The following is a 14298-nucleotide window of genomic DNA, read 5'->3' on the forward strand; positions in this document are numbered from 1 at the left end:
CTGAGAAATGAGGGTAAATCCTTCAGGAATGGATGGGGGGGGGGAAATCTGACAGGAAATGACTGGAAATTCCACATGAATTGGTGGTAACCCTCAAGAAATTAGAGGAAATCCCCCAGAAATTAGGAGAATCCTCCCCTCCCCCAGAAATTGAATGGGAATTCTGCAGTGAGTGGGGGGAACCCCTCAAGAAATTAGGGGAAATCCCACAGGAATTGAGGGGCGTCTCCCAGTTGGGACACAGGCAGCAATAATACCACATTCTGTAGTATAGTGAGGAGGAGTAGAACCTTTCTGTGTGTCCCCAGGACAGAGAGTCCCCTCACTTCCTGTCCAGATGATGGATCTCACATAAACAGGAAGAGAAGAGAATTCCCCTCGAAAATGACAGACGTGATGATTGGCCTGTGATCGGTGTAGAAACGTTTTATGATATTGTTTATTCTCCATGGGTTTTCCTTCTCTTGAAGACCCCGTCGATCACTCCGCTGTGTCTCATAGGGGTCTCTCCTGTGTGTCAGGTGGTCCGCGGTCTGAGCGCTGGAGGACGTGTCTTTGAGTTCATGTGTCTGGAGCCGGAGATCCCCCTTAAAGGAGGCTCTAAACTACCGACATTCAAAGGGGAGATACATTTCCGAGACATCTACTTCAGGTAATGTGACCCCCCCAAATCATCTGTGACCCCCCCCCATATACACCTTGAAGTACACGTCTTCTCCTGACCCCTCCATACTGGGTGTATATACACATCATGGAGTACGTCATTGTACTATGGAGACATGCAGGGGGTCCGGAATGGATTGTGTTGGGTGAACCCCATAATTACAAAGTGTTTCTGATATTGATACATACGACTTCCTCTCCTGCAGTTACCCCACACGGCCCGGCCAGGAGGTCCTGCACGGATTTAATCTTCACATCCCCTCCGGGAAGACGGTGGCCATCGTGGGACAGTCTGGGGGAGGTGAGAGGACATGTTGGATTACCCCGAGATCATTGGAGATTTTATATGAGATGGATTATATAGATATTATATTAAATAATGGACAGTTTACTTGCAATGGAGCACACAGCGGGCCCCGAGGAGGAGCGGGAGCAGACTGTGCACAGCTGGGGGCCCCTGAGGAGGAGTGGGAGCTGACTGTACAGCTGGGGGGCCCCCGAGGAGGAATGGGAGCTGACTGTACAGCTGGGGCGCCCCGGGGAGGAGTGGGAGCTGACTGTACAGCTGGGGGGCCCCCGGGGAGGAGTGGGAGCTGACTGTACAGCTGGGGGGCCCCCGAGGAGGAGTGGGAGCTGACTGTACAGCTGGGGCGCCCCAGGGAGGAGTGGGAGCTGACTGTACAGCTGGGGCGCCCCGGGGAGGAGTGGGAGCTGACTGTACAGCTGGGGGGCCCCCGGGGAGGAGTGGGAGCTGACTGTACAGCTGGGGGGCCCCCGGGGAGGAGTGGGAGCTGACTGTACAGCTGGGGGGCCCCCGGGGAGGAGTGGGAGCTGACTGTACAGCTGGGGCGCCCCGGGGAGGAGTGGGAGCTGACTGTACAGCTGGGGCGCCCGGGGAGGAGTGGGAGCTGACTGTACAGCTGGGGCGCCCCGGGGAGGAGTGGGAGCTGACTGTGAACAACTGGGGGGCCCCGGGGAGGAGTGGGAGCTGACTGCACAGCCAGGGGGCCCCGGGGAGAATTGGGAGCTGACTGTACAGCCGGGGGGCTCCGGGGAGGATTGGGAGCTGACTGCACAGCCGGGGGGCTCCGGGGAGGATTGGGAGCTGACTGCACAGCCGGGGGGCTCCGGGGAGGATTGGGAGCTGACTGCACAGCCGGGGGGCCCCGGGGAGGATTGGGAGCTGACTGCACAGCTGGGGGCCAATAGGAAGAGAAGAAGCAGACCTTGTATAGCTGGGGGCCTTGGAGAAAAGTAGTCGCAGACTGTGAACAGCTGGGGGCTCTGGCGAAGAATATGAGGAGATTGTGCACAACTGGGGGCCCATAGAGTGAGGAGGAGCAGACCATGCACACCTAGGGGCCCATAGAGTGAGGAGGAGCAGAACATTGCACAGCTGCTGGCCCATAGAGTGAGGAGGAGCAGACCATGCACACCTAGGGGCCCATAGAGTGAGGAAGAGCAGACCATGCAGAGCTGGGGGCCCATAGAGTGAGGAGGAGCAGACCATGCACACCTGGGGGTCCATAGAGTGAGGAGGAGCAGACCATGCACACCTAGGGGCCCATAGAGTGAGGAGGAGCAGACCATGCACACCTAGGAGCCCATAGAGTGAGGAGGAGCAGACCATGCACAGCTGGGGGCCCATAGAGTGAGGAGGAGCAGACCATGCACACCTGGGGGTCCATAGAGTGAGGAGGAGCAGACCATGCACACCTGGGGGTCCATAGAGTGAGGAAGAGCAGACCATGCACACCTGTTGGTCCATAGAGTGAGGAAGAGCAGACCATGCACACCTGGGGGTCCATAGAGTGAGGAGGAGCAGACCATGCACAGCTGGGGGCCCAGAGAAGAGTAGGAGCAGACGGTGCTGATATGGGGCCCCTGGGAACAGAGGAGCTGTGTAGAGACCGTTTGATTGGCCCCAGCATGGGGGTCTCCAGGTAGTCGATACATTGTACACACATTTCATCTTCACTGATACATTGTATAACGTTCCTGTTCTGATTCAGGGAAGTCCACCATTGCGGCCCTGCTGGAGCGGTTCTATGACCCCGTCCGGGGGGCGGTGGAGCTGGATGGAGTGGACATTCGCTCTCTGGACCCGTCATGGCTCAGAGGAGAAGTCATTGGATTCATCAATCAGGTACATCGCCCCGATCACAGACAAGTGCAAGTATATAGAAGACCAAAGGTTTTCCAGTTGTGGGTGGGGGATGGGATGTCTTATTGGGGGAGATTATCACAACAGGAAGTGAAAGGGAAATCTCCTCTGGAAGACCCCCCAACCACCCCCCCAGTTTCCTCCTGTCATTGCTACTGTTATCATGTCACTTCCTGCCTAGTGGAGCCAGAGACAGGAAGTGGGGTGAAATCTATCTTCCGGGGCCCCAAATTGTAGTACGAAGCCCAACAGAAGCTCCAATCCTTCCGGAAGTAGGTTTGAACTTCAGCAAGTCGTCCTCGCCACGTCTAGATGCCGAAATGCATTGAGTGTCTGCCATGTGATTGGCTGATTAGCAATTTTTGTTACCAGGCAGTTGAACGGGTGTACCTAATAGTGGCTGGTGGGTGTCGTATACATCCCAGAGGGGCATTGTGCAGGAAGCCTGGTGATTGGGTGAGGGTTGAACAACTGCCTATGAATTACCTGCTGACCAGAATGTAATGAACCCCCCCACCCCCATCATGGTGACAAGGGGGGGTCACAATGTGCTGTAATGGGGGGATATGGGTTAGATGGATCTGTGTTGGGCTGGCCTTGTACTGTGCAGCATGGAGAATACACTGAAATTTTCCGTGTCCTGACCGATTCTTGTCCCCCTCAGGAGCCCGTCCTGTTTGGCACATCCGTCCTGGAGAATATTCGCTTCGGGAGGCCGGAGGCTTCTGATGCCGAAGTCTTCCAAGCTGCCAAGTTGGCAAACGCCGATGACTTCATCCGGAACTTTCCAGATGGCTACGACACCGTGCTGGGTGAGCCGTGTACAGACGTCTGCACTCACAAAGAATCCTGGGGGGTTTTTTTGTTTTGTTTTTTTCGTTTCATTCATTTTTTTGCATTTTTTTCGGAAATTCAAAAATTCTGAAACTTTGAAAATCTGAAAAAACTAAAATTTTGAATTTTCTGATTTTAGAAAATCTGAAAAAAAGAAAGAAAATCAGTAAAATTTTGAAATAATAATTATTAAATTCTAGGTATTGGAATTTCCTTTAAAATTTGGCTGTTCGGCATTCGTTATTTCAGATAATTCGGAACTTCGGATAAATTCGTATTCGTTACCTTCACTAACGGACAAATTTGAAAGGAAATTCCAAAATTTATAATTTAATAGTTATTATTAGTATTTCAGATTTTTGAATTTTCATTCTTTTGAATTTGTCGGATTTTCATTCTTATTCTTGGATTTTCAAATTTCCAAATTTTAGAATTTTTAAATTTATGAAATTTTTCAAATTATTCAAATGTTTGAATTTTCAGAAACTCAAAATTCGGAGATTTCTGAATTAACAAATTTGTTAAACAAATTCGGAACTAAATGACTTGCACATGTCTAATACTGGACCCCTCCCCCTCCCCGTGTATCACTTACCTGCGGCCAGGAACCGGCCGGGTCCACAGAGGGCCGTCTTCTCATAACACACATCAGAAGTGACCGGCGCTCATTTCCTCTCTCGGCAGGTGAGCGTGGGGTGACCCTCTCCGGAGGTCAGAAGCAGAGGGTGGCCATTGCTCGCGCCCTTCTAAAAGACCCGCGGGTGTTAATTCTGGATGAAGCTACGAGCGCTCTGGACGCGGAGTCGGAGAGGACGGTACAGCTGGCTCTGGAGCGCGCCGCCTCCGGCCGCACCGTCTTGGTGATCGCTCATCGGCTGAGCACCATCGCCGACGCGGATATCATCGTGGTCCTGTCTAAAGGCCGTGTGGTGGAGGTGAGTGGCCAGGAATTCCAATGCTTTGTCCTCATCATCACCAGACATGCACAGCGGCGACCCCCTCCCCCGTCACATCACGTGATGCTTCATATTGGTGTCAATGCCACGTGAGGGCGGCCATTGCAAAGTCAGTGGATGCCCGGCTGTGGCCACAAGTTACGATGCCGGTGCTGCCGAACAGAGGGGGGATGAGCAGGGCTTCCATCCCCCACATCGCTGGACCCCGGGACAGGTAAGTGTCCAATTTATTAAAAGTCAGCAGCTGCAGTATTTGTAGCTGCTGACTTTTAATTTTTTTTTAGAATGGGAACTCCTCTTTAGGGGATGAGCCTCTTTTTGACGCTTGTTGTTTAAAATCCTTTTTCTAGCAAAAGATAAAAACAAATTACTTAGAACCCCCAAACATTATATATATATATATATAATAACTGCCATTTTATTCTCTATGGTGTCTGGAAAAAAAAAATCTATATATATATCTATATATATATATACATACATACATACATACATATAAAAAAAAAAATTCCCAGACACCCTAGAGCAGGGGTACTGAATTAAAATTCATGGGGGTCCGGTCAGTAAAATGTTCTTCCCGCGGAGGTCCGAATGTCATATTGGTCATGACTCCGATCCTTCACATTACAGCCTCCCGTGCACATCACAATTGTTTTCTATTGCCCTTGTAGATACCTGGGTTTTTCTAGGGCAGAAAAACAGATCTCTGCACAAGTGTGGACAAGCCCCTACATCAGTGCCCTCAGTCCCCCTTCACAGCACATTTCTCACTTTTACATCACAGTCCCCCCATCAGAAACCCCGCAACCCATTACAGACTCATCACAATGTGTCCTTTTAAAGACCCCATCACAGAGCCCCCCACCTCATTACAGACCCCCCCCACAAACACAGATCCCCCATTACAGATCCTCTTCACCACAGACCCCCCCCCCTCAGCACAGATCCTCACTCCATCACATATCCCCCCCCCATCACAGACCCCACTCCATAACAGATCCCCCCCTAATACAGACCCCACTCCATCATAGATCCCTCGATCACATATCCCCCCATTACAGACCCCACTCCATCACAAATATCCCCTCCGATACAGATCCCCCTCCATCACAGACCCCCCCCCCGATACAGATCCCCCTCAACCACACTATACACGGGTACTCAGCCACACTATACACAGGTACTCAACCACACTATACACAGGTACTCAACCACACTATGCACGGGTACTCAACCACACTATACACAGGTACTCAACCAGACTATACACAGGTACTCAACCAGACTATACACGGGTACTCAACCAGACTATACACGGGTACTCAGCCACACTATACACAGGTACTCAACCACACTATACACAGGTACTCAACCACACTATGCACGGGTACTCAACCACACTATACACAGGTACTCAACCAGACTATACACAGGTACTCAACCAGACTATACACGGGTACTCAACCAGACTATACACGGGTACTCAACCAGACTATACACGGGTACTCAACCAGACTATACACGGGTACTCAACCACACTATGCACGGGTACTCAACCACACTATGCACGGGTACTCAACCACACTATGCACGGGTACTCAACCAGACTATACACAGGTACTCAACCAGACTATACACGGGTACTCAACCACACTATACACGGGTACTCAACCACACTATACACGGGTACTCAACCAGACTATACACGGGTACTCAACCAGACTATACACGGGTACTCAACCACACTATACACGGGTACTCAACCACACTATACACGGGTACTCAACCACACTATACACAGGTACTCAACCACACTATACACGGGTACTCAACCACACTATACACGGGTACTCAACCACACTATACACGGGTACTCAACCACACTATACACGGGTACTCAACCACACTATACACAGGTACTCAACCACACTATACACGGGTACTCAACCACACTATACACAGGTACTCAACCACACTATACACAGGTACTCAACCACACTATACACGGGTACTCAACCACACTATACACGGGTACTCAACCACACTATACACAGGTACTCAACCACACTATGCACGGGTACTCAACCACACTATACACAGGTACTCAACCACACTATACACAGGTACTCAACCACACTATACACGGGTACTCAACCACACTATACACAGGTACTCAACCACACTATGCACGGGTACTCAACCACACTATACACAGGTACTCAACCACACTATACACAGGTACTCAACCACACTATACACAGGTACTCAACCACACTATACACGGGTACTCAACCAGACTATACACAGGTACTCAACCACACTATACACGGGTACTCAACCACACTATACACGGGTACTCAACCACACTATGCACAGGTACTCAACCACACTATACACGGGTACTCAACCACACTATGCACAGGTACTCAACCACACTATGCACGGGTACTCAACCACACTATACACAGGTACTCAACCAGACTATACACAGGTACTCAACCAGACTATACACGGGTACTCAACCAGACTATACACGGGTACTCAACCAGACTATACACGGGTACTCAACCAGACTATGCACGGGTACTCAACCACACTATGCACGGGTACTCAACCACACTATGCACGGGTACTCAACCACACTATGCACGGGTACTCAACCAGACTATACACAGGTACTCAACCACACTATACACGGGTACTCAACCAGACTATACACGGGTACTCAACCACACTATACACGGGTACTCAACCACACTATACACGGGTACTCAACCAGACTATACACGGGTACTCAACCACACTATACACGGGTACTCAACCACACTATACACGGGTACTCAACCAGACTATACACGGGTACTCAACCACACTATACACAGGTACTCAACCACACTATACACAGGTACTCAACCAGACTATACACGGGTACTCAACCACACTATACACGGGTACTCAACCACACTATACACGGGTACTCAACCAGACTATACACGGGTACTCAACCACACTATACACAGGTACTCAACCACACTATACACAGGTACTCAACCAGACTATACACAGGTACTCAACCACACTATACACGGGTACTCAACCACACTATACACGGGTACTCAACCACACTATACACAGGTACTCAACCACACTATGCACGGGTACTCAACCACACTATACACAGGTACTCAACCACACTATACACAGGTACTCAACCACACTATACACGGGTACTCAACCACACTATACACAGGTACTCAACCACACTATGCACGGGTACTCAACCACACTATACACAGGTACTCAACCACACTATACACAGGTACTCAACCACACTATACACAGGTACTCAACCACACTATACACGGGTACTCAACCAGACTATACACAGGTACTCAACCACACTATACACGGGTACTCAACCACACTATACACGGGTACTCAACCACACTATACACAGGTACTCAACCACACTATACACGGGTACTCAACCAGACTATACACAGGTACTCAACCACACTATACACGGGTACTCAACCACACTATACACGGGTACTCAACCACACTATACACAGGTACTCAACCACACTATGCACGGGTACTCAACCACACTATACACAGGTACTCAACCACACTATACACGGGTACTCAACCACACTATACACAGGTACTCAACCACACTATACACAGGTACTCAACCACACTATACACGGGTACTCAACCACACTATACACGGGTACTCAACCACACTATGCACGGGTACTCAACCACACTATACACAGGTACTCGCAGACCAGCATGCACCCACAATACACAAGTACTAACAATCCACACACACTACTCAGACAACACTCAGGTGCTCACACTACACAGGTACTATTATGACCCCTGTTATAACCTCCTGGTTTTCTGATCTCCTGTATTCTTCTCTTTCCCATCAGAGTGGGGCTCATCGTGAACTGCTGCGGAGGGGGGGGATTTACGCTGAGCTGATCCGCAGACAGAGCCAGGAGTCCCAATGACATTCCAGAATGAAGAAGAAGATTCTCTGCCCCCCACTCCTCAGACCTCCAGAACTGGAAAATCTCCTGGATGATGTCACCTCACCGGGTCCTCCTCACTGTGTGTGACCGATGGCTCTCCTCTCAGGACTTACCTACAGTGACTATTTTGGGGGGCCCCGCAACTCTGAAACTTGCCTACAGTGACTGTATGGAGGGTTTAGTTGAGTTGCATCTTGATATAGCGCCGTCATTTACCCCGTAGGATCTTGACGCGCTTACAACCACACATACTGGAGCCAATTTTTTTTTTTTTTTTTTTTTTTTAGAAAGGATCTGATTAACCTACCAGCATGTCTTCAGAGTGTGTCAGGAAACCAGAGAACCCAGGGGCACACGCAGGCACAGGGAGAACATGTCATGGTCGGGATTTCAACCAGCGACCCTTTTTTTGTTGCTAGGTGAAAGTGTGACCCACTACACTGCTGTGGTGGGGGCCCCCACTACTCCGAACTTACCTGTAGTGACTGTATGGAGGGGCCCCCACTACTCCGAACTTACCTGTCGTGACTGTATGGGGCGGCCCACTACTCCGAACTTACCTGTCGTGACTGTATGGGGCGGCCCACTACTCCGAACTTGCCTGTCGTGACTGTATGGAGGCCCCACTACTCCAAACTTGCCTGTCGTGACTGTATGGAGGGGCCCCACTACTCCGAACTTACCTGTCGTGACTGTATGGGGCGGCCCACTACTCCGAACTTACCTGTCGTGACTGTATGGAGGGGCCCCACTACTCCAAACTTGCCTGTACTGACTATATGGGGAGGCCCACTACTCCGAACTTGCCTGTCGTGACTGTATGGGGGCCCCCACTACTCCGAACTTACCTGTCGTGACTGTATGGGGCGGCCCACTACTCCGAACTTGCCTGTCGTGACTGTATGGAGGCCCCACTACTCCAAACTTGCCTGTCGTGACTGTATGGAGGCCCCACTACTCCAAACTTGCCTGTCGTGACTGTATGGAGGGGCCCCACTACTCCAAACTTGCCTGTCGTGACTGTATGGAGGGGCCCCACTACTCAAAACTTGCCTGTCGTGACTGTATGGAGGGGCCCCACTACTCCGAACTTACCTCTAGTGACTGTATGGGGGGCCCAACTATCACCGATGAGCGCTGACAGGCGTCACTGGTGGGGCTGCACTGATAATCAATGCAGATGTCCCCTCTGAGGAATGCGGCGTATCGGCTCTTCTCTCATGTGCTGTCAGTGTGAGGAGAGGAATGTTGATAATCGGCATTTCCTATTTACACTGTGATCAGCTGTGTCCCATTGGACAAGTCTACATCATAGGCTCTTTACCGTGATTACCACTGACCGCCGTGCGCCCCATTCTGAAGGACGTCATATGGCGTTCAGTCAGGATGGGAGTGCCACCGCCCGGTTGTCATTCTGCTATAGGCCCGGCAGGAAGGTGTTACCCAGCCCACAGACGATTGATTCTCTCCTCCGTTCATTGGAGGGCACGGCAGAAGTATGCCCCTCCCCCCTGTATATGCGGATCAGTTTTTTTCTTATGTCCTTTCAGGGTCTTTTTTTCTATTTTTTAAGGTTTTTGTTCCAGCCAATGAAGATTTTTCTTCAACAGTTCTGGGTGACAGGCTGGATATTATAGGTCCAGGTAATCCTCCCAGCACTGCCATCAAGTGCATGCAGACCCCCAATATAGGGTATCAGCTCTAACAACTCACACAGAGTGGCCAGATGGGGCAGGACCCCTTGGGGGGACGCATATCATGACTAGGCCAGTTTTTCCAATGCAGCGCTGCGTATTGACTGACGATACCCGGATCAATAGAGGGTCAGAGGTGCTTTGTCTTCCCATCTGGATTGGGTTGATTAAAAATCTTCATTCCCCCATCGGCACATTCAATAAAAGGGGCGGGGGTTCATGGAGCGGGAAATGGGTGGGGTTTATGGAGCAGGAAAGGACAGAGTTTATGGAACTGAGTTTAGGGAGCCTGGAAAGAGGCAATGTTTATGGAGAGGATGGTGCGGGGAAAGGGGCGGAGTTTATGGGGCAGGAAAGGGTGGAATTAATGGAGAGGATGAGCGGGAAAGGGCAGAGTTTAGGAATCTGGAAAGGGGCGGGGTTTATGGAGAGGATGGTGTGGGGAAAGGGGTGGAGTTTGATACAGGAAAGGGGAAGGGTTTATGGAGCAGGAAAGGGCAGAGAGCATTGAAAGGGGTGGAGTTTATGGAGCTGGAAAGAGGGGAAGTTATAGGAAGGATGGAGCAGGAAAGGGCGGAGTTATGGGAAGGATGGAGCAGGAAAGGGTGGAGTTATGGGAAGGATGGAGCAGGAAAGGGCGCAGTTAATGAGGAAAATGGATCAAAAAAGGGAGGGAGATGTTTAATAACATGAAAAATTATCTTTATGATTCCCCTGACTTGTATCTACAAGCTGAACATCCCTGAAAACAGGTACAAGGCCTCCCCATCACCCGCCTGTATGGATTGTTTTGACCCCACAACTGAAGGATCTCATTGCCATTAATACAGACTGATCCAGGGAGTGGACAGAGAAAGATTTAAAGGACATAATAAAGACTTTATTAATAATGCAATTCAAAAAGTGAAAGAATATTCGATTATTTACTGTTTGTGTTTTGAGGTTGTACATTTTTGACACTTTTATGGAAGACATTAAATAACATTAAAAAAAAAAAAAGTTGTCTTTTTAACAAGTTATTTCTGACAGATCATACTGTGGAATTACACCCCAAAACACATTCTGCTACTCCTTCCGAGTATGAGGATACCACATGTATGAGACTTCTTCACAACCTAGAGGCCCAAAATCCAAGGAGCACCTTCAGGTGTTCTAGATCAGCCCTCAAAATTTCCACTTGCCTGCTCGTATTAGGAGAGTGGAAATAAGCTGAGGGCAAGTGTAGAGCCGCATTGGATGGGGGGGGGGGGGGGTCGTGGGTACCCTCGGCAGACGGGATTGAACATGAGCTGATTCTCCTCCCAGTGATCAGTAAACTGTGGGGAAGGGAGAGGAGAGCCAGCCGGATCACAAAGAGAGGGGAACTCCTTCTGTGACACAGCTTGGATCTGAAACGCCATCTGCTGTCAATGTCTTGCCTTCTGAAGTGGCTCCTAAAATAGACAGCACACTGGTCCAATGCCGGGAAAATGCACACGGGGGACATGGGAGCTGGGGGAGGGGCACGGGGGTTCAGAGATTAAGGGACATTTAATGGGCAGTTGGGGATGATTGGTGCGGCGGAGGGGGGGAGTAACAAGCACAGATTTCCCTGTGTCGGCTGCTTCATTGAAAGCCGTACATGGAGATCAGTGCTTGTAACTCCCCCCACCGCTGCACCAATAATACACCCGCCCCTCGCAGAGTCCGATGAATAATACACCCGCCCCTCGCAGAGTCCGATGAATAATACACCCGCCCCTCGCAGAGTCCGATGAATAATACACCCGCCCCTCGCAGAGTCCAATGAATAATACACCCGCCCCTCGCAGAGTCCAATGAATAATACACCCGCCCCTTGCAGAGTCCAATGAATAATACACCCGCCCCTTGTAGAGTCCAATGAATAATACACCCGCCCCCTTGCAGAGTCCAATGAATAATACACCCGCCCTCGCAGAGTCCAATGAATAATACTATAGGAAGCCCCTCCCCTTCCTATAGACAACAGACTCCTCCTCTGTGACAGTTATCTCCCCTCCCCCACACTGACAAGTGCTCCTCCTCCAGCCTGGAAATCACCTGTCTCCCCTCCCCCACACTGACAAGTGCTCCTCCCCCACCTTCTGACAGTTAAAGTGGAGCTCCACCCATATTTTCCGCTCCTCAGCACCCCTCACTAAACTGTGCGCTGTAAACGAATTGGATATTTTTATTTTCTCAGCACCTACTGTATATCTGCTGTATTCATTCTTCCCTTCCCCCCTCCCTGGCCGCGGCCCGTCGCCTCATTTCCGGTTTGCAATGCCTCCTGGGAGATGTGTGTCATCAATCCCAGGAGCCAATAGGCATTGCTGGGCTGTAACATCGTGTTATTTGCAAAGCGAAAATGCCGCCAAGCATATCCAGCGCCATGTTTAAAAAGGGTAACCAGGATTTTGTAGCCATGGTTACCAAAGCTTCTTATACACGGTGATAGGCGGTGGGGGGAGGGGGCTGGAGAATCTCAGCTCTGATTACATACAGAGCCCGGGGGAGAGACACACCATTACTAATCATTTATAATAGAGGACTAGGAGGGGGAAATGTAATGGGGCAATAGGATGGGGCAGGTTGGGCAGGATCGCTGTCAGCCTTGTGTCTGCCCCGATTGGCTCGTATAATAACAATATGTAGAGATTCTGTCTGATGTGGCCTAGGGGGCACTGTAACCCTATTTATTCCCCCATTAAAGTCTCTTATAGTATCTATTCCCTCCAATAGGAAACATCCCACTTTGCTCCATATGTACAATTCACCTCTATGGGATTGCCTTATAAGGACATGCAGGATTCCGTGTTCTATCATCGGATGCTTGTCAGCCCTGCTCTACATGCTAACAGCCAGGGCCGGTGTTGTAAAATTTCCTGCGACTTATGAAAAACCCCTCACCCCGTCACTTCCGGTGCGGCTCTGTCACTGAAACAGCTGACGGCGGGCCTTTACTGCGCAGGATGTTTATTTAAGCGGTGGATAAAAAATATACACTCAAGTGGGCGGAGACTACTGGGGATATGCTGATCACCCATCTGTGCTGCTGGAGGGAGCCCAGACGGGCATAAATGAGGGACCTGCATGTCATGGTAAGTGAGACCATCCCATATCCCACTCCATCTTTCCCGAGAACAGGGACCCCCTTCCAACCCCCAGAGGATACACAGAGGATACACAGAGGATACACAGAGGATACATGGGATAGATTAGAAGGGATAGAGGCCTCCTCTGTTTTCTCTGGGCCTCCATCCCTTCTAATCTATCCCATGTATCCTCTGTGTACTCTGGACATGTCTCTGGGCCTCCATCCCTTCTAATCTATCCCATGTATCCTCTGTGTACTCTGGACGTGTCTCTGGGCCTCCATCCCTTCTAATCTATCCCATGTATCCTCTGTGTACTCTGGACATGTCTCTGGGCCTCCATCCCTTCTAATCTATCCCATGTATCCTCTGTGTACTCTGGACGTGTCTCTGGGCCTTCATCCCTTCTAATCTATCCCATGTATCCTCTGTGTACTCTGGACATGTCTCTGGGCCTCCATCCCTTCTAATCTATCCCATGTATCCTCTGTGTACTCTGGACATGTCTCTGGGTCTCCATCCCTTCTAATCTATCCCATGTATCCTCTGTGTACTCTGGACATGTCTCTGGGCCTCCATCCCTTCTAATCTATCCCATGTATCCTCTGTGTACTCTGGACGTGTCTCTGGGCCTTCATCCCTTCTAATCTAACCCATGTATCCTCTGTGTACTCTGGACATGTCTCTGGGCCTCCATCCCTTCTAATCTGACAGGGGGAACTCTGCGAACCCTGATGCAAAGGGCAATGCTGCAGACCCTGATGTAAGTGGGAACTCTGATGTAAATGGGAATGCAGTGGACTCTGATATAAGGTGGTCTCTGGTGACCAGAGCACCCCTTACATCAGAGTT

General features: G+C 50.3%; 1 protein-coding gene across 2 annotated transcripts in view; it reads left to right on the forward strand.

Annotated features, from left to right (window-relative positions):
* The window catches only part of LOC143997833 (mitochondrial potassium channel ATP-binding subunit-like), a 55239-nt gene extending 46301 nt beyond the window's left edge, over positions 1-8938 (forward strand). For both annotated transcript variants that reach the window (XM_077493661.1, XM_077493662.1), the window contains 6 exons: positions 522-652; positions 870-964; positions 2676-2809; positions 3492-3639; positions 4346-4596; positions 8556-8938. In XM_077493661.1, coding sequence (XP_077349787.1) covers positions 522-652; positions 870-964; positions 2676-2809; positions 3492-3639; positions 4346-4596; positions 8556-8636 — 840 coding nt within the window. In that variant the 3' untranslated portion in view covers positions 8637-8938. The remainder of the gene's footprint in view (positions 1-521; positions 653-869; positions 965-2675; positions 2810-3491; positions 3640-4345; positions 4597-8555) is intronic.
* The last annotated feature ends 5360 nt before the right edge of the window (positions 8939-14298 follow it).

This window comes from Lithobates pipiens, unplaced genomic scaffold, assembly GCF_037356315.1.
Source record: "Lithobates pipiens isolate NorthernLeopardFrog02 unplaced genomic scaffold, aLitPip1_a1.2 Scaffold_19, whole genome shotgun sequence".
In the NCBI taxonomy this organism is placed as follows: Eukaryota; Metazoa; Chordata; class Amphibia; order Anura; family Ranidae; genus Lithobates; species Lithobates pipiens.